The sequence below is a fragment of the Dromiciops gliroides genome, chromosome 1 (genome assembly GCF_019393635.1).
Source record: "Dromiciops gliroides isolate mDroGli1 chromosome 1, mDroGli1.pri, whole genome shotgun sequence".
NCBI lineage: Eukaryota > Metazoa > Chordata > Mammalia > Microbiotheria > Microbiotheriidae > Dromiciops > Dromiciops gliroides.
In genome coordinates, this window is record NC_057861.1 from 625,681,935 (window position 1) to 625,701,014 (window position 19,080).

The 19,080-nt window shown below is 52.0% G+C and overlaps 1 protein-coding gene across 3 annotated transcripts in view; it reads left to right on the plus strand.

The window, feature by feature from the left end:
* The window catches only part of CAPN15 (calpain 15), a 112,807-nt gene extending 96,459 nt beyond the window's left edge, over nt 1–16,348 (plus strand). For all 3 annotated transcript variants that reach the window (XM_043975686.1, XM_043975689.1, XM_043975688.1), the window contains 10 exons: nt 1,565–1,773; nt 3,104–3,287; nt 3,578–3,801; nt 5,840–5,965; nt 6,297–6,449; nt 9,607–9,768; nt 10,266–10,483; nt 11,986–12,152; nt 12,699–12,877; nt 13,125–16,348. In XM_043975686.1, coding sequence (XP_043831621.1) covers nt 1,565–1,773; nt 3,104–3,287; nt 3,578–3,801; nt 5,840–5,965; nt 6,297–6,449; nt 9,607–9,768; nt 10,266–10,483; nt 11,986–12,152; nt 12,699–12,877; nt 13,125–13,302 — 1,800 coding nt within the window. In that variant the 3' untranslated portion in view covers nt 13,303–16,348. The remainder of the gene's footprint in view (nt 1–1,564; nt 1,774–3,103; nt 3,288–3,577; nt 3,802–5,839; nt 5,966–6,296; nt 6,450–9,606; nt 9,769–10,265; nt 10,484–11,985; nt 12,153–12,698; nt 12,878–13,124) is intronic.
* Nucleotides 16,349–19,080: the final 2,732 nt, after the last annotated feature.

The window sequence follows — 19,080 nt, forward strand, 5'->3', positions numbered from 1 at the left end:
AAAATGTAGAAAGAAAATAGAAGAAGTCTCAGGACATAATCTTTTAAGGTACATCCATAGTTAGTGGGTTGGAATATGGTTGATGATCCAGCAAAAGAGACTGAGGAGAATATCTACGTAGGAAAAGAATCAAGAAATAGCAGTGTCATAACCCAGGAAGAGGAAAGGATCCAGGGGAAGGAGGTAGTCACCATTATCAGATGCTTCAGGAAGGTCAGGACTGATGAGGACTGAGAAGAGGTCATTGGATTTGGCAGTTAAAGGATCATTTTTAACTGTGGAGGGAGCAGTTTCAGTGGCATGGTGTAGGAAGACAGATTGCAAGGAGTTGAGAAGTTTGTGGAAGGTAAGAAGGTGAAGGGAATGAGTGTCGACGGTTATTTCTAGAAGGTCCATCCTAGAGAATGCTCCTCTAAGGCATCTTCTGCTCCTGCCCCACGGCTGCTGTCTTCTCCCGACTTCTTCATTGTCTAAGGAAGGAGAGGCCTTTAGGACAGTAGCTTAAAGAGATGATAAGAAGTGATTTTTTTTTTAAGGATGAAGGAGATTGGAGCATGTGTGTAAGCAGCAGGGAAGGAGCCTGTGGATAAGGAGAGACTGAAAATTAATGAGAAAGTGCATGATTGATTGAAGTTGTCTGTGAGCTTGTCAGCTCAGAGAGTAACAGGAGAGGGGCATAGGAGCAAGGGCATGAGTAGAGGAGAAAAGAAAAGGGTCACTTTTTCCTCTGAGCTTGGGCCAGAGGGGGAGAGAGTGAGAGTTGATGCCAAAGTGATTTGAAGTGTAGAGTTAAGGAGAAAAGTGAGTGAGCTTCAGGTGGATGACCTCGATATTTTCAGGGAAATATAAGTCCTGTGGGGAGGGTTGAGGAGAGGGAGTGGTTTAGATAGATTGAGAGAAAAGAATATCAGGAACAAATGTTGAATGGCATAATATATCAAAGTCTTTCTCTACCATATTCTCTCTTTGAAATAGAGATGCCACTTCTCCGTGTAGGGAAAATTACAGTTTAGGCCAGGCCCACTGGAATGCCTCCAAGATTACTAGTATCTGCCCCCGAGTCTGATGTAAGGGGAAGAACATTAAACTACCACTACTGACTTTATGGGTAACTTCGTGTTTCTGCAGACTAGCTCCCCCTTTGGAAAATAGAAAACATATTTGCAGTATTTCTGTGCTTAGATGGAATTTTGGATAGGACACTACTTTGGAAAGTATAAAGCTGTATATGGACAGGCGCTTATTGTTTTGAACCATCCCACAGCCATTTTTTAGATTCAAAGTTTTTATTCAGTGATAAGACCTGGCCACCTCAGAACATCTATCAGCTCTGAGCTGGGAAAACTGCTTCCTCTCTGTTCCAGCCTCCCAGTGGGCGGGGAGGGGGCACAATATCTCAGAGCATAGATAATTTCTAGGCAATAGAGGAAATCTATTGAGGGTGCTGTTTGGCTGGGGCTGCTTTGTTTCCCAGTGCACGTCAGGTCTTGCTGGGGTTCTAGTACCCAGTACTTCCAGCCCCTGAGTGTAGTTGTGTCTGGGTTTGGGTTTTTTCTCTTCTCAGAACAAAGTGAACTTTGTGGATGACAGCTTCCCTCCTGGACCTGAGTCAGTGGGCTTCCCTGAAGGGGACAGTGTCCAGCAGCGGGTCAAGCAGTGGCTACGACCTCATGAAATCAACTGTAGCATTTTCAAGGACCAGACAGTGGGTTGGTCAGTGTTCCGGACACCCCGGCCCTCGGACATCCTGCAAGGGCTCCTGGGGAACTGCTGGTAAGGGATCATACTCCCAGACAGTCCTTGGCACGGGAGAGGGATGCTGTTGCTATCTATTCCCACCAGACGGGGCTAAACAGATCTTTTCTTGCTACATTAGCCTCAAGGTTTGTCAGGGTTTGTGACCCTGTGAGATGAATTATGAAGTGTTAAAGAAGCTGGGAAACTAAGATCGTTTTTGCCGGGATCTTCTTGGATCTCCCATGCTGGCAGTGATCTTTCCTGTGGGCACTCCAGAGCGAGGGATCCACTTCCTCCACATGACAGTGAAGAAATGAAGTCACACCCACCAGTAATCTGACCCCTGCTCAGCTCACCCAGCAACATGATCCTGTTAGGAGCCAGCTTCCTTGTCTCTTAGTCTCGACGTAGTATGGGAGAAAGAGCACTTAGGAGACCTGGCTCTGGGTCTCGAGCAAGTTATTTGACCCCTCTAGGACTCAGTTTCCCCCTCTATAAAATGGGGGGATTGGATGGTCTTCAATATCCCTTCTGCTTCTGGCATGTTACGGTTCTAGTCTGCAAGTGGGAGGGTGCCCTTTTCTAGAGCCCATCATCCTCTCACCTTTAAAGACCCAGACACTGGAATGGTTTGGAATGACTGTGGCTCTAGAGGCTGTTGGTGCTTCCACAGCCTCTGGAGTCCAGTTGGCTCCTGAATTCCTAGTCTGAAGCGGGAACCCAAGGGGTCTGTGGATAAATAGATTTCAGGGGGTCCCTGAACGTGCATGGGAAAACAATTTCTTTATTTTTCACTCACCTCTAACTGAAATTTGGCACTTCCTTCAATTAAGAATGCCCTTTAAAAACCCTTATTCTGGGGGGCAGCTAGGTGGCACAGTGGATAAAGCACCGGCCCTGGATTCAGGAGGACCTGAGTTCAAATGTGGCCTCAGGCACTTGACACTTACTAGCTGTGTGACCCTGGGCAAGTCACTTAACCCTCATTAACCCCCAAAAACCAAACAAACAAAAAACCCCAAACCCTTATTCTGAGTATGGCTCCTCTGTAGGTTTCACCAGACAACAACAACAACAAAAAGTTAAGAACTCCTGGACTAGGGAGTGGACTAGGGGATGCTGTGGTTTGATCTGAAGAGTCCAGGGCCCCCTTGCTCCCTTCTCCATAGCCCACCAGCAGCTCAGACACTGGACAGGGCCTGCTCCTGCCCTTGGAGATGGAAGAACTGATTCAGGGTAGGGAGGTGGGAAGTGCCAGAGGCTGGACCTAGTCAGTGTTCTACATCAATTCTGAGGGACCACGGAGGGGCTGGACAGGATGTGTTGGCTCAGGGATGATCTGGCCTGAGCCATCCCCTTTTGACAGGTTCCTCAGTGCCCTGGCAGTGTTGGCTGAGCGCCCAGAGCTGGTGGAGCGGGTGATGATCACCCGTACCCTCTGTCCAGAAGGGGCATACCAGGTTCGGCTGTGCAAAGATGGCACGTGGACCACAGTGCTGGTGGATGACATGCTGCCCTGTGACGAGTGTGGGTACCTTCTCTTCTCTCAGGTCAGTGCCCCCTTCCCCTTACCTGCCAGACCACTGGGCTCCTACAAGCAGAGAGGGCTTCAGAGGTCAAGATATTAAGCAGGAAGAAGCTCAAAGGGCCACTGAAAGGGCCCTGTCACTCACTAGGCAGGAGGTAACAGGAAGAGCAGGTGAACATAATCTTTTGCTGCAAGCAATGGGAGTCCCATAGCAGTCGTTGGGGGTGATGGGGAGCGTGGCTCATAGAGGGAAAGGCAGCACTTCAGCCCCTGCTACGCCATCAAAGCCTTCCTGCTCATCTTTCCATTCAGGCCCAGCGGAAACAGCTGTGGGTTGCCCTCATGGAAAAGGCTCTGGCCAAGCTGCATGGCTCGTACTTTGCCCTCCAGGCTGGGCGTGCCATCGAAGGCCTGGCCACACTCACTGGTGCCCCCTGCGAGAGTCTGATGCTGCAGGTCAGCTCCACTAACCCCCGGGAGGAGCCCATTGACACTGACCTCATCTGGGCCAAAATGCTGAGTTCTAAGGAGGCTGGGTAAGAGGAGGGGGGAGGGGCTGGGTCTCAGAAGTCAGGAAAGTTGGGAGGAGAGGAAAGGGGACACAGGAGGCCACTGGGCCCTCCCTGACTCTATGATGGGACAAGAGAAGCTAGAGAGACCCCTCCCAAGATCTAGAAATCCGGACGTGGCAGGCATTTTATGAGCCTTGGCAAGATGCCCCTTGGACCTAGGTGGTTGTTGGTTGTTTTTTTGTTTGTTTGTTTTGGCAGGGCAATGAGGGTTAAGTGACTTGCCCAGGGTCACACAGCTAGTAAGTGTTGATCAAGTGTCTGAGGTCAGATTTGAACTCAGGTCTTCCTGAATCCAGGGCCAGTGCTCTATCCGCTGCGCCACCTAGCTGCCCCCTGTTGTTGTTTTTTAAAGGTGAATTACTTTGCTTTATTTGTGTTCTTGACACATTAATAATGTTTCCAGCTACACTGAAGAAACAGATCAAGGGCAAGTTTTAGAAAGAGCCAGAAGTGCATACCCAGGAGCCAAAATGAGAGCTTCTGTAGCCAATCATCCTCTCACCTGAGTGTGGGCTGGGCAGAGCCCCTAGAGATGGGGGGGGGACTGGCATTGCTTTAAAACCATTGATGGTGCCCCCCAAGTAGACAAAGGTCAGATCCTTCACTGGAGACTGTAGGGCCGGGCCTTTTCCAACACAAAGGGCACAGACTGATGCCCGTAATGTGATAGGATCAACAGGAAGCACCGAACATCTTCACCCATTCAAGAGGCTTCTCTTTCAGGGAGTAGTGGGGATTTTCTGGTCTTTATACCCACTCCCGTCCACGAAATCTCAAGATAAAAATGCAGAAAGTTCCCACAAGATGAGTTTGCAGAAAGCAAAAAGGGACGAGCAGAGTCCCTTCACATTCCCTAACAAGAGGGGCTGCCTTTGGGCAGCCGCCCACCCATTTTAGGAGGCACCTGGTGGAGGTTGCTACCTGATTTGTCAGGGAGTGAAGACATTTGGACTGGAGTTAATTCCTCTTCCTCCTGGTGATGGGCAGGGGATTAGTTCTTTTCTCCCTTAGGGGCCTCAGTTCTGCCATCTGCAAAGCATGGAGGGGAGCAATCTCTGGCTTCTTGCTTGAGGGGTCCTGGGAGGATGCAGCCTTTCCTGCTGCCTAGAAAAGAGTTAGAAACTGGATTTCTCATCCTCCCTGTCACGTGAGCCAGAACAAATGACAGTTTCTTCAGCACTTGACTCTCTTTGGCTATAAGATGAGAAGGAACTAGCTTTGGTTGTAGTGTTGAAGACCGTCAGTGACAGATATTTGGGCCAGTCGCCACAGAGGCAGGGACTCTCTTAGTGAGGCATATTCCACTTGAGTAACGCCGCTACTGCCGTCTCCCGTCTCCCGCTTTCTTGCTTTATGCCCTTCTCAGCCAGGCTTGAACTTGGCATTGAATACCCCTGGGAAGCATCCTGGGCATGAAACTAGCTTTGTGACTACATAACTGGTGCTAACTTCCAGATTGGGAGTAAGGGACCTGAGCAACAATGACTCTCTGGGAATCTTTGGGGACCACCCTTGGTCATCCTAGAGCTGGAGCCTGTATTAAAAGGATTCAGGAGAGTTCTTCTGCCTCTGACTCTGGAGGTTGGCAGTCTCCATTCTGAAAGCCTTTGGAGGTTAGCAGCGAATCTTAGAAAATCTTCTTAGGGAGGTGTGAAAATGCCAGTTATGCCCAGCTTGTCTCATATGGGTTAGAGGAGTGTGTTGCATTTTGGGAACTTGTGTCCCTAACAAGTGCCACCCATAGACCATAAAGTACTATCTCACTGTTGAGATTACTATACAGTGGCTGTGTCTTGTGGAACAGAAAGCTTTTTTTGGTGCCTTCTGGGGGTTGGGGGAATATGAGCAATGGCCACTTTGGGGATGAGAGAGCACTTGGTCCAAGGACCTACAGTCCCACCTATTCCCCAAAAGGCTGCATTGGGGCACTTTGAGCTGCCCCATCCTGGATGAATGTGGCGCTGCCCCGTCAGCATGGGCTGTGCTGTGTCCTCGCTTACAGGTTCCTTATGGGTGCTTCTTGCGGAGGGGGTAACATGAAAGTCGATGATGCAGCCTATGAGAGCATGGGCCTCCGCCCCCGCCATGCCTACTCCATTCTGGATGTCCGGGACGTCCAGGGCTTCAGGTGAGCACCTCCCTCATCAGGAAAGAAACGTCAAAAACCCAGGCAAAAACTCATGAGCCTAAGGCTCCCAAGGGTGAATGAAGGTCCAGAGCTTCTGGGGGACTGAAGGCATCCTGCATCCTGTCACCAAGGAGCAGGGAGGGGGGAGGAGCTCACCATCCAGACTGTTCTGAAGACCAGAGGGTGTCAACGTTCTCTCTGAAAGGGCCCGTCTCTAGAGCCGAGGGCTTTAATAACCCATGACAGCTTTTCAAGACCCGCTGCTGGGGGTGATTGGCTCTGGGGGGTTAGCAGTCCAGCGGCCCTCATCTGTCCCACTCTGCCGCTACAGGCTCCTCCGCCTTCGGAACCCTTGGGGACGATTCTCCTGGAATGGCAGCTGGTCAGATGAGTGGCCTCACTGGCCCGGGCACCTGCGCCATGATCTGATGCCCCATGGCAGCAGCGAGGGGGTCTTCTGGATGGAGTACAGTGACTTCATGAGGTAAGTGAGTTGTTAGGATGGAGAAAATTTGTGTCAGACTGAGCTGTGAGACACTAGGGTGGCGTAGAGCTTGGGAATCACCACTGCCTTGAGAATAGCTAAGCAACTCTCCATGACTTGTGCTTTGCCCAGGATCTGAGGGCAGGAGATTAGTGATGAGCACGTAGTAGGTGCTTAAGAAATATTTTATCACGTTAGCCAAATTGGAACAAACCCTGGGGAAGCCTCCTGTGGTTTATACATCACCTGAGGGGTAAGGGCCCTCATTCCTCCAAAAGACTGCCCCTGTCTTTAAACACTCAGCAGTGGCAGATGAGCTTTTGGCTAGAGACTTGAACTGAGATTCAGGCTGGCTATGGCTACCAGTGTTCCTATTGCCCCTTCCCTTCTGCCTACCCTTGGGGCCTTGTGAAGGAGCGAGTGCCCAGAGAGCTTGGGGCCCTTGGTGAAGAGTTGCTTCAAACACTGTCTGGTGCAGAGGATACCAGGGAATGAATCTACCCTCTCGGATCAGGATTGGGAGGGGCACCTCACCGGGTAATTTGGGGATCTGGTCTCCATGTTTTTTCTTCAAGGGACAGCTCCCAATCAGAGCAGCAGGTCCTAGCCTAAGGTCCAAGGCTCCCTGCCTCGTGTCCCATTGGAGTGTTGTGAATTCCATGGGCGAGAGCTGTTTGCTTTGAGGGTTCATTCTTGTACAGCATCCTGGTGCTAACATGAACGTTGAGTTTCTGAGAGTGTGGCCTCCCTCTAAGAGAGCTAGCAAGGTCGTTAGTGCCACAGAGGGACCCCGCCATGCCATAGAAGCCCCTCTTTGCTGTGGGCACAGGCTAATACTAGAGTGAGAAGTCCAGGCCTTTAAGGTCTGGGACAAAGAAGAGAGCAGTGGGCATTGTGGGGGTGGCAGAGTCAGAGGACTCGCATCTGTGTGGAAGGCCGGGTGTTCTCTAGCCAAAGACCACTTCATATGGCACCCACACCACTGGGGCAGGAGTTGAGGCCTGGCTTCACCGGGGCCAGGCAGGGGATTCCAGATCGGCAGACAAAGAAGCGTAGAATGGGAGGGCGTGGGGTGAGAGGGGAGCCCAGGGTTAGGCAATTTCTGGATCCATCCAAGTGAGGAGCTCCGTTTTCCTCAGGGTAGGAAAACATGAGCCTCTGAACTGCAGGCCACCAGGAGGGCAAGTGTAGATAACAAATTGGGAGCATCTGGCAGAAGTTCTCCCCCTGCCCATCCCCCATGAGGCCTGTACCTGGGATCCTTGCACCACCTGGTGGTGAGTGGTGGCACCTGCAAGAGGCGAGAAACCCCATTTATTGGGCATCTGCTCTCTTCCAGGAGCCTAGGCTTGGACAGGTAGGAATGTGGCATAGGCCCTGCCTTGCTGCGGCTTGCGGTCTAGTGCAGTGCGAGGCACACATTCCCCAACTTGGCATTTAGTGCTTTTTTCAGCCTGGCTCCAGCCGACCTTTGGAGATTTGCGTCATGCTGTTCTTGTCCAATATTCCAGGCTCCAGCCAAAGGATTCCACCTGCTCTTCCTTGAACGCCCGGGAGGCGCTCCTTTCTCTACCTCTTCCACTCCCTAGATTCCTTTAAAGGAGCTGCTCCTTGCCATCTCCCAGTTGTTGGTGTCATTGCCCTCCTCCCCCTATGACCTTGTGTTTATTTATCTGTTTGCAGGTTACAGGTCCCATTTGTAATGAACGTGAGCTCCAGCCCCTAGCACAGTGTCTGTACTTCATTAATCCTTATTGAACTGGATGGAAAAAGAGAGTTCTAGGCCTAGCTTCTTACCAGTGCCCAGCAGGAAAGACAGGAGGAAGGAAAGGACCGTGATCCCTGCCGAGAGAGAGCGGAGGACCTATTTGGGGAGTGGAAGCAAAAGCACAGGAACAGAAATTAGCCTGGCATGTTCAGGAAGCAGGGTAGGACGTGTAGGACGTGGCAGGTGGCTGCGGTAGAGTGGGATAGAAAATGGGCAGGTATAGAGTCGGAGAGAAGGAAAGCGGGGAGGAGCATGAGCAAGCCTAGGTTGGCTGAGCTGTGGAGTCTGCAGTAAAGAATTTTATATCTGGAATCACAAGATCTGAGGGAGTCTGAATTCCACTTCTGCCATTTCCTAAGTGCATTACTAGCAAGTGACTCCTTTTTCAGGTATGAGTTAGATCGGATGGCCACCGGGTTCTTGCCAACTTTGAAATTCGGGCGGGGGGGGCGGGGGATGCTTATTCTTTGACTAGCTTGTAACTTCCTTGTGCCTCAGTTTCCACATGTGCAGAATCAAGGTCATGGTACCCAATCCACAGGGTTATGGAAAGAAAAGTGCTTTGTAAACCTTAAAATACTACATAAACTTGAGTTAGAATAGGTGGATAGGTCTAGGTTATAAAGGGTCCTGAAAGGAAGGCTGAGGAATTTGCACTTGGAAAGCCATTGAATGTTTGAGTAGAATGAATAAGTAAGTGAATGAATTAAAAAGCATTTATTAAGTGTTTATGACATACAGAGCCCTGTGCTAAACACTAGGAGTACAGATTCAGAAAGGAGACAGTAGGGGCAGCTAGGTGGCGCAGTGGATAGAGCACTAGCCCTGGAGTCAGGAGTACCTGAGTACAAATCTAGCCTCAGACACTTAACACTTACTAGCTGTGTGACCCTGGGCAAGTCACTTAACCCCAATTGCCTTACTAAAAAAAAAAAAAAAAAGAAAGGAGACAGTCCTCGCTTTCAAGAACCTTACTTTCTAACAGGAAGAGACAACACATACGGGAAAGTGCCCTCTAAGGAGGGGTTTCTTGATTTGTAAAGTCATAGACTGGCCCATCTAGTAGTTTAATTCCCTATAGAACTAGAAGGAGGATCTGGGGGCAGGGAAGGGCACGGGGACTGAAGGTGCACATGAGAAAATCATTTGGCCGACTGGAGTTAGACTGGCAGTGGGTGGAATGAAGAAAAAAGGGCAAATCTAAGACCTCAGTATCACAGGGGCTCCTTCCCAGGGAACGTGGGGTCTGTGTGATTGGCTGTCTTCAGCTTCTCTGAGGAGCCTGAGCCGAGTCACTCAGACAGGGAGCCCAGAGCAGTGAGCTGTGTGGTCGCCAGATTAGCCCCCACGTGGTTTTGCTTTCCCCATGTCTCACCCTTCTTTCTGCAGGTACTTTGATTCCGTTGATATTTGCAAGATCCACTCAGACTGGCATGAAGTGCGGGTGCAGGGGGCCTTCCCCAATAAGGCAAGCGGGCCCATCATGGTGACCTCCCTGACCGTGCTAGAACGAGCCACCCTGGAGTTTGCTCTCTTCCAGGAGGGGAGCAGGTAGGTGCCTGGCCTGGCAGTGTGGAGAGAGCTCCAGGGTCCCAGGGAACTGCCCCGCAGGTATTCTGTACTGCATCTGTTAACCCTACCTGCCCCTTCCCAGGCTTACCGCGTACCACTGAAACCAAGGCTTTAAGCGTAAAAGAATATAGGGAAGTGGGAAGACGTCAGCTCTTTGCTGTGACTTGTGCCTGAGAGTTGGGGAGATAAGAGTTAGGGTACCTAGAAAGACTTCAGGGCAGGAGAGAGTAATGACCTTATCCTGCAGAGAGTAGAATGACTCTGCTCTGGGCTTCTGGGACACACCCAGATGCCTCCAAGGCACGGGGAGGCCTGCTCAGTGAGACATTCTGGGTGGATTTGCCAGCAAGATTTCTTCCTCCCTCCATCCATTCCTACCTTAGGATCCTTTAGTCTGCCCTAGTCCAGCATTCTCTCCAGGACAGATGGGGTTTAGGATCCTGACCAGAGCCTCTCCTCCCTACCCCATTATCCAGACGGTCAGACACTGTTGACAGCCATCTCCTGGACCTTTGCATCATGGTGTTCCGAGCAACCTTCAGCAGCGGGAATAAGCTGAGCCTGGGCCGCCTCCTGGCCCACAGCAAACGGGCAGTGAAGAAGTTTGTGAACTGTGACGTGATGCTGGAGCCAGGAGAGTATGCAGTTGTGTGCTGTGCCTTCAACCACTGGAGCCCCGCCTCAGCAGCTCAGGGTAAGGAGCTGCCTGGAGAGGCCTCACAGCCCATAGAGAGCCACAGTTCAGCTTCCGATGTGACGTGGGCAAGCTCAGGCACCAGGTGGCCAGGGAGAGGGCTCTGGGTGATGCAGGCAAGAGAACAAGGAGGACATGACAAGAATTTAGCAGTCGGTTTCATATGTGAGGACTGGGGGACCTTGGTCAAATGGTTTAACTCTTCTGGAACTCAGTTTCCTCTTTCGTAAAATATAGTTAGACTAGCTGATCTTGTAACGTCCCTTTGTAGTTTGAAAATTCTGTGGTTTTTGAGAAGGGCCACCTGGGTTCGAATCTAGCCGTGCTTCTCACCAGCTTTTTGCCCTTGGGCAAGTCCTGTCTGTCCTCCTGACTGTGTCCAAAAGGAATATTAATATTTTCACTATAAACCATAAAGTACTATGTAAATGTGAGCTGAGATCATGATATGATGAGCATCTCCTGTGTCTCAGACCCTATGGTGAATGTTGTGTGAGAATCCAAAGGATGGTGGAAACCCATTTTACCCTACATAGGGGACCGTGGTCTGGGACATAAGATGAGTACAAATATCCACTGGTCCAAATAACAGGATTTTGAAACTGCCACATTGCTGGCCATCATAAATAGAAATATCTGTCTGCCTAGACATTTCCAGAGTGATCAGAATCAGGGACCTGGAGGAGGACTTGTTAGCATAGACAGCCTTCCTCAAGGAAATGTAGGTGACCTCTAGGTCCTTTCCAGGCCTTAATCTGTGATTGGAGGTGGTGGAGATTAGGAGTTCTAGTTTTGTTTGACGCCTGAGAAGTGTCCACAAAAGGGGAGTGAGGGGACCTCCACGCTGTAGGATGGATTAGGCTTAGGGTCCCAATTGGGATGGACCAAGGTGGAAGGAAATCCTTTGGGAGTCTGTGATCTCCTTTCTTCTTTGAGATGCTACTCTCTCTGCTTCCATTTTATTCCAGCAAAGAGGGTGGACATTCTCTGAATAGAATTTTATTTTCTAAAATATATGTAAAAACAAATTTTGACATCAATTTTTTAAAACTTTGTGTTCTGGGGCAGCTAGGTAGCACAGTGGAATAGAGCACCGGCTCTGGAGTCAGGAGGACCTGAGTTCAAATGTGGCCTCAGACACGTAACACTTACTAGCTGTGTGACCCTGGGCAAGTCACTTAACCCCAGTTGCCTCACCAAAAAAAAAAAAAGTAAAACAAAAACAAAAGAAAAAACTTTGTGTTCCAACTTCTCTTCCTCCCTCCCTTCCCACCCCCCACCCACAAGAACTCAAGCAATTAAAAATAAGTTATACATGAGTAGTCCTGGAAAACAAGAAGGGTGGACATTCTCATCTGCTTAAGGAATAGGGACAAGGGGACCTTGGCCATAAGAACTGTCTATATCCCAAGTAGTAGAAGGGGAAGGTGTGCAGGGGACAGAGAGGCTGGAATGCTCGACTTGACTCAGGCCTCTCCCATCACTGCTTTGCCCCTGCCCAGTTTCCAGCCCGACAGGAGGAGTAGGGCGCTGTGCCCCAGAACCTCCTGGGCACATCTTGGCTATCTACAGCTCAAGACTGGTTATGGTGGAGCAGATCGAAGCCCAGCCCACCACTCTGGCCGACGCCATCATCCTCCTGACTGAGAACAAGGGTGAAAGGCACGAGGTAGGTGCGAGTTGCGGGGAGGGGAAGAGCTCCTGCGCTAGACCAGGGCTGCCAGCACCAATTAATGGTGGGCTGACTCCCTCACAGGCCCAGGCTCCTCAGGGCCCATCTCCTTCTTAGGCGATGTCTGTGGGGAGCACTGGGGAGCCAGTGGACCTGCTCTCAGACCCAGCCTCTGCTTCTTCCCCACTGTGGTCACCCCCTCCTTTGAGCCTCAGTTTACTTATGTGGAGGCATAAGAGGTTGCACTAGATGATGGTCTAAACCCTTTTAGTGGTCCTTAGCCTTCTCTGGTTTTGCTCTCCTTGGATGCAGCTCTTCAGTAGCCCACCAGAGGGCACTGGATGAATAGCTGTGGAGGTGGTGGGTGGTCCCTGTTGAGCCCGCGCTGCCCAGGCACCCGCTTCACTGTCTTCCCCTGATTCCCCCTCCCCACCTTCTCTTCAGAAAACTGCTCCTCTGTCACTTTGGGGGATGGGGTTGGGCTGCAGGGAGGAGAGGAGGACTTACTGATATGGGAGAAATGCCATCCACCCTTTGCCCTAGGGCCGGGAGGGCATGACCTGCTACTACCTGACCCATGGCTGGGCAGGCCTGATTGTGGTCGTAGAGAACCGACATCCCAAGTCCTATCTGCATGTGCAATGTGACTGTACCGACAGCTTCAATGTAGTCTCCACCCGAGGCAGCCTCAAGACCCAGGACAGTGTCCCACCCCTGCACAGGTGAGGCCCCGCTTGTTGCCAGCATCCCGTTAAACCTTGACCCCTTCCCTGAGCAGGAGTCCTTGCGGGGAGAGAGGTTATAGACAAAGACAAGGAGGGCACTTGGCAGGCCTATGTCCCAGTGTCCTCAGTGGACTGCTTTTCAGAGCCCCTCTTCTTCAAAGCAAACTCGTGCCCACGTGACAAGGAGGAGGGCGGGGATTTCCTCTCTTCTGTCTGGCTCTATCACCCGCTCCTTCTCTTTCAGGCAGGTGCTGGTGATCCTATCCCAGCTGGAGGGGAATGCCGGCTTCTCCATCACACACCGCCTGGCTCATCGCAAGGCTGCCCAGGCCTTCCTCAACGACTGGATGTCCACCAAAGGGACTCACAATCCTCTGCTCACGCCGGAGGTTGCTGGGCTCCATGGTCCCCGGCCCCTATGACCCATGTTCTGCCCGTCATGGGGCACCTCCCTTTCCTCTCCCCGTCCCAGCCTCTCCTCGCTTCATGCCTTCTCCGTTTGTTTAGGTCCCCAGCCCCTTCTGCTCTTCACTGCAGCAGAACTCACCAAGCCCCCCCACCCGCAGCCACCCCTCCTTCTTGGTTACTCTAAGGGTTCTTCTGGAGTCTCTGCCTTGGAGCCAGCACACCTGAAGTGAAGCCCCAGGCCCTGGGTCTGTCTTTCCCGTTTCTGCCCTAGGGTGGATTGGGAGAGGTTCGACTAACTGGGCTTGGGATTCCTATCACTTCCCCTCCCCCTAGTTGCATGCACTTTATGAGGGAGACTCGGAGGATGTAAGGGGCAGGGACTTAACAATGCTTGAACCCTAGAAATCTCAGGATCCCCACCTAAGGGACGTAGCCCTGTAGCCTGAAGTGGGCATTCCCAACCTCCTGATTCTGACATCTTCCTGCTTATCAAGTGGAGACCTGCATGGTGGCTGGCCCCAGAGGTGGCATGACATGGTGGTGAGCCCTGTGGTCCAGGATCCAGCCAAGGCATCCGCTTCTGCAAACAAAATACCTCTAATGAAGACACCACTTGTCTCCGCCGTGGCCGGGCCCTGGGAAGCTGCCTGAGAGCCAGCTGGGTGCAGGAGAGAGGGTGTGAGGGCTGGGGATCGAGGGGGGTGCAGGAGACGTCCCTCTGAGCCGCTTTTCTAGTTTCGTCTATCATGGGAATTTGGGGGTCCTTCCCCCTGAAAATTGTAGCCAGGATTTCAAACCACAAAACCAAAAGACTCATGGGGGCAGGATCGGAGGCATTTCAGTGTTTCTGGAAGGACGTGGAGGTGCCCGGCTCGGCGCTTTCTGCTCCAAGTTCCTCTCTTCCTTCCCCTTCCCTGGTTCACCTCCTTTCAGGGATACAGCAGCCATCTCTCTCTTCCCACTTCCCAGTCTCACCCAGGTAACAGGGACCTACTACCACAGTTGGAGAGACTAGGGTCCCGACGGATCCTGCTTTTTCACATGCTCTCTGGGGAGGGTCTGTCAGCAGCTGAGCGGGAAGCTGGAAGCTAGGCCCAGAACCGTGTTTGGAAACTTTTAGTAAAACAGAACAAAATTATGTCTAAAGGAGACGGGAATAAACACGGGGAGTCCAAAGGCCTGGATTTCAACAGAAAGTCCTCTCTCGCCTCTCCTCATGAGCCCTTCCCCTCCCATCCCCACCAATGATACTATGCAACTCCTGGAGTGAGCAGTGTCAGGATAGAAGCCATGCCCTGAGGACGCCCAGACAGGGCCTTCCTCTGCTCCCACCTGCCCTGGGGGGAAGAGGCTGCACTGGCAGGGAACTTCACTTGGGCCCTCCCTGCTAGGTCTGCCTAGTCTGGGCCCAGCTTGACCTAAAATGGTCTGGGAGGAGAAATGGGCAAAGGACCCCTGAGTAGCCCCGTTGCCAAATGTTGATCATTTGGTTTTTAATGGAATTCCTTCTCAAACTTTTAAGCAAACCCTTCTGCCTTGTGAGCCTAGGATGTTAGAGCTGACAAGTTTGTTCTGACCTCCTGGGGGAAGGGGTGGGATGGAGTGGATTGGGGAGGAAGCCAGTAGCCTCGCTCCTCTGGCCCCAGAGGCTCTTGACATGACGGGTATCTGTTCAGTGTGGCCCAGGAACTCAACAGGGATCAGTGAGTTCCAGCCCATCCCAGGTTTTCCCCCAGGCCCCAACATTGGCTGCCCAGGGCCTGTCTCCAACTCAGAACAACCTGCCATCCGAATATCAGGGCCATCATTGTCCTACACCCCCCCCCATCTGCTTCCTGGATGGCTTGGAGGGCCCAAGAAACCTGTCTCCCTTTTGGAAACACAAAATGGACAGGGCCGCCAGTCCCATGAGGTTTAAAGTTTTGTAGGAAGTGAAACTGGCACTTGTGAAAAGTAGGATCCCTCCCCTCCACGACTCCTTAGGTGCTAAGTCTCTAAACCCAGGGCCCTCTCTGGGAATTGTGCCCCCAGCAGCAGGGGTAAGGGAAGTCCAGTTTGAGTCATTGTTCCCGCTTGGCTCTGGCTCCAACTGAGACCAGCCAGCCTGGCGTCCTGTTGGGCAGGGGCCTGATTTAGTGCCAGGCTCAACACAGACTTCAGAATAATAATTCAGGTTTCAGAAAAGTACTAAATAGAAGCATGTCACAGCGGGGCTTAGCTCCCAGCTCCACGCATTTGGGTATCCCCTAGATCCAATCCCATCGTCACAACCTAGCAGCTCCCAGCAGCCAATCCCCGTGCCAGGCGGTTAGCCTATTGCACACGTTAGTCTTGTCCCCAGCATCCATTTTGCAAAGGGCCTTTTGCTGTCATTAGGTTACCAAAATCTTCTCTCTCATATTCAAGCCCCAGCTCTTTTTTCGGAAGCCCAGGGTGAAAATCTAGCCTCTGGGGTGGGGGTGGGATAAAGTCTCAGACTCGGGGCCCAAGTGGCTGGTAGTGCCCCAGCAATTGCTTTCCCCACCACCCTCCCTATTCCTGTCCCCCCCCAGCATTCCCTGGGCCCCCGATACTAGAGTAGGGGGCAGCAAAGGGATGTTGAATTCTTTGGTGTCTGTTTTGTGAATGTCTGAGCCCAGGCGCTCTGCAGGAGGGAGGAATGGGAAGGACGCTCAGCCATCCTGGGCACTCCTGGCCCTGGCCCTCCCGCAGGAGCCCACCTCTGCACTGCCTCATCAGACCTGCTGCCCCCTCCCCTGGCAGCGGGGAGCCAAGCTCACCCAACCCTTTGTTTCTGTGGTCCCCCTTTTTTAAAAAAATCTGTCAAAAATACCTAAAACACTATAATCTGCCCTTCCTTTTCTCCTTTTTATTTCCTTTTATTCTCTCTGAGCTGTGAATATTTTTAACCCTGTAAATACTGTCCAGCTCTTACGAAACATAGGCTATTTTATCAATTGTAAATCAGAACTGTAATCCCTGTATGATACGAATTCTCCATGGGTGGTTTTCAGACTCAGGCTCCAATGGACCAAATAAAAAGTTTTGTTTTTTAATGAACCCCTGGAGTGCGCTCTTCTCTTCACCCCTGTCACTAGCTCTGGATACAACAGGAGGTTCCGGGACTTGAGAAGAAAGGAGGCAAGACCAGGCCACCCCCGCCCTGGGGCAGCTGAAGAGCTCCTGGAGCCCGTTTCTACCTCCCCCAGAGCAGTCCCTATCCAGAGATTGGGCTGAGAACCTCTAACATCACAGCCAGGGCCTCTAGGTATCCTAGTGGCCTGCACTTGGAACCAGCAAAACTGGGTTTGTATCCCACTTGTGACACTGGCCGTGTGACCCTGGGCAAGTCTCAGCCTTTCTCAGGCTCAGTTTTCTCCCTCATTGGGAGTGCTTCCCAGGGTAGCCGCGAGGCTCCAGCGAGAGAACGTCTGTAAAACACCGTGCCATCCTTGGAGTACTCCATAAACGTCAGTGGTGATGATCGTCACTGGCCTGGCCCGGCAGAAGCTCCAGCTGTGGGGAGGGACCCTGCAGGTACCATCCTAGCTGCAGCAGCCCTGAGCTAAGCTCCTGGTGTTTTCTTCTCTCTCTTCTCCCCCATGGCTGAGGTCTGAGAAGATGCCTTGGGAAGAAAGACCACTGAGTTGGGAGCCAGAAGATGGGGCTCTGAGTCAGGCTCAGACTTGAGGCAGACTCAGTCTACTCAAGTACACTTACGGTCTATGTGACCTCGGGCACGGCATCTCATATCTGCGGGCCTCAGTTTCCTCATATGTAAAAGGAGACGATGGGCCCAGCTCTGACTGATCCTACGGACCTTAGTCCCTCCTCCATATAATAGGAATACACTGCCTGCCTCAGGATTGTCAGGAGGATCAGAGGAGCTGCTATCAGATCCAAGGGGCAGATGGGCCACTGGGCTCCCTGGTAATTCTGTTCTGAGTGCCTGTGGTTCTTAGCTTGGCTCCCCACAACACAGAGGTACTATGGGGAGGGAACCTTGCTCAGCCAAGACTGGGAGAACCAAGGCAGTAAGTATCTCCAGAACCAAGGCCTTGGGGGCAGCTAGGTGGCTCAGTGAATAGAGCACTGGCCCTGGATTCAGGAGGACCTGAGTTCAAATCTGGCCTCAGACACTTGACACTTACTAGCTGTGTGACCCTGGGCAAGTCACTTAACCCTCATTGCCCCACCAAACCAAAAGAACCAAGGCCTTTGAGGCTGCTGTAGGCAGAGCCCCAAAGAAGACAGGGCCAGACATCTGGGGCATTACTGAGCAATGTCAGGGGCACCCAGAGACCTGGATATTTGGGAATCAGCAGAGGTATCCTATGGGAGACTGCTTGCCTTTCCTAGAAGCTGAGGCAAGGAGCCAGATGCCAGCACGGGGGTGTGGGGGGGGAGTTCAGGCTTCTTAGTCCTGGGAACCCCTGATAGAGAAGTGTTGGTGAGAAGGGGGGGGGCATCCCTATCCCTTCTGGCTGTGCAAGAGCGTTCTCCAGATTACATGCAAGGCTGAGGGTGGTGCCCTTGCAGGATAAAAGCTGCCTAGGAAGGTCTGTGCTGGTCTTAGTTACCTAGTAGACATGAGAAAGCAGGAGTGGGGGGGGGGGGGGGAGGAAGGGGATGGTGCAGAGGGAACGAAGGAGTCAGAAGGGCTGGCCTTGGCCTGCCCCTTGACTGGCCTGGGGCAGGAACCTCGAGAGACCAGCGCAAGGAGACAGAAGGAGAAAATTTCTGTCTTTCTCATAGCAACTTGTAATAGATTTTTCCAGGCAAAACATCTTTGCATTCCGGAGGCCTTGTCTAAACCTATCAGAGTCACCCAGGAAGGAACAGATGGAGGGGGGGAAGGGGGGGGAGAAAAGTTTTTCTCTTTATCTCCACCCCCATTCCCCCGCCCCCCTCCTGTTTTCCTTGGGAATTCAATATTACTTCTCTAGTGGAAGAAATGTGGTAACAGAAGAATGGACCGAACTCCCTCCCTTCTCCACCCCAACCCCCATCCTTCATCAGGGCCAGGACACCATTAACTAGAGAGTTCCGCATTTGGTGGTATTAGGCCTCCTTCCTTTGGAATGTATTCTTGGAGGCCAGGGCATGTCCCCTCTCTGCGGGCTACTGGGAAGAGGCGGGGGGGCGGCATTTCATCCAGCATGTCTTCCCCTGCCCCTGGAATTCTGGGATGGGAGGGCAGGCAGGAGACTGGCAAGATTCACCTGGTACCTTGTGGCTTTTCCCAAGTGTGCCCTAGGACTAGAGGAGATTGTGGTGAGCCCTAAAGAGGCAATTCTTCCATCTAATGGAATGTTTCTTTCCCCCTTGGCCCTCCCCTACATACATATGGTTATAGTCCCACTCCAAGATCTGAGTGCTGAGTCCTAATCAAGGTATTGTCCTTCATTGAGATTCAAAAGGTGACTCCAGGGTAGGGGCTTCAGCCTTTGGGATGGGAAAAGCAAGGGTCGGGCAGCTCAGGTGGAGATATTCTCTTATTGGAAGACGTGCCTGATTTCCCGAGGTCCTTGTCTTTAGTCTAGCATCTTTCCCCGCCCCCCAACACCTCTCTTGCCCCACTCAACTCGAACCACCATCATCCTACAGCTGCAGGCCTCAGAGATTTCTGCTATGGGCTATCCATGGTCCTGAGATCCCCTTGTCTGGAAGTCCTGTCAGCAGTGGGGTGGGCAAATATAAGAATGAATGAGAGAAGTCTGGGGGCTGAGCTCCCAATTCGGTGCTGAGAAGGTGGGGGCAGGGGGCTGACTGTGTGCATGGGAGGTCTGGGT